General features: G+C 64.9%; 1 protein-coding gene across 1 annotated transcript in view; it reads left to right on the top strand.

The window, feature by feature from the left end:
- Positions 1-635: 635 nt before the first annotated feature.
- PC (pyruvate carboxylase) overlaps positions 636-817 on the top strand; it is a gene marked incomplete at both ends in the record, with an annotated part of 28,210 nt that continues 28,028 nt past the window's right edge. Inside the window, 1 exon segment of the mRNA XM_014962168.1 lies at positions 636-812. Within this exon segment, the coding sequence (XP_014817654.1) occupies positions 636-812 (177 nt within the window).

Below are 817 nucleotides of genomic sequence, written 5' to 3'. Positions count from 1 at the left end.
GGGGGGATGCCCCGAAGAGGCTCTCTAGGGCTTCCAAGGACCCTATAGGGCCCGGGGGCACCTATAGAACTATCTATAGGGTTGAGGGGTCCCAAGATGAGGCTCTATAGGGGCTTTGTGCCTGTAGGAAACCCTGTGGGGCAGGGGGGTTGCCCATAGAGGGGCTCTGTGGGGTGGGGGACTCCCCACTGGAGCCTCTGTGGGGTGGGGGGGATGCCCCTAAGAGGCTCTCTAGGGGCTCCAAGGACCCTATAGGGCCCGGGGATGCCTATAGAGCTCTCTATAGGGTCGAGGGGTCCTAAGATGAGGCTCTGTGGGGTGGGGGAGTCCCCACTGGAGCCTCTGTGGGGTGGGGGGATGCCCCGAAGAGGCTCTCTAGGGGCTCCAAGGACCCTATAGGGCCCAGTGGTGCCTATAGAGCTCTCTATAGGGTTTGGGCATGCCTATAGGAGGCTCTATAGGGTCTCTGTGGGGTGGATGGGTCCCCACTGGAGCCTCTGTGGGGTGGGGGGATGCCCCGAAGAGGCTCTCTAGGGGCTCCAAGGACCCTATAGGGTGCGGGGGTGCCTATAGGGCTGTCTATAGGGCCCGGGGGTGCCTATAGGGCCGTCTATAGGGTGTGTGGGTGCCGGCAGGTGTTCCGCAGCGGCGAGGGGATGGGGATCCGGCTGGACGGGGCCTCGGCCTTTCAGGGGGCCCTCATCTCCCCCCACTACGACTCGCTCCTGGTGAAAGTGGTGGCCCACGGCCCCGACCAACCCGCGGCGGCCGCCAAGATGAGCCGGGCCCTGGCCGAGTTCCGCATCCGGGGGGTCAA

Source organism: Calidris pugnax, unplaced genomic scaffold (assembly GCF_001431845.1).
Source record: "Calidris pugnax isolate Ruff unplaced genomic scaffold, ASM143184v1 scaffold1441, whole genome shotgun sequence".
Classification (NCBI taxonomy): Eukaryota; Metazoa; Chordata; class Aves; order Charadriiformes; family Scolopacidae; genus Calidris; species Calidris pugnax.
The sequence above is the reverse complement of the archived record's forward strand: the minus strand, read 5'-3'. Positions and strand labels throughout refer to the sequence as shown.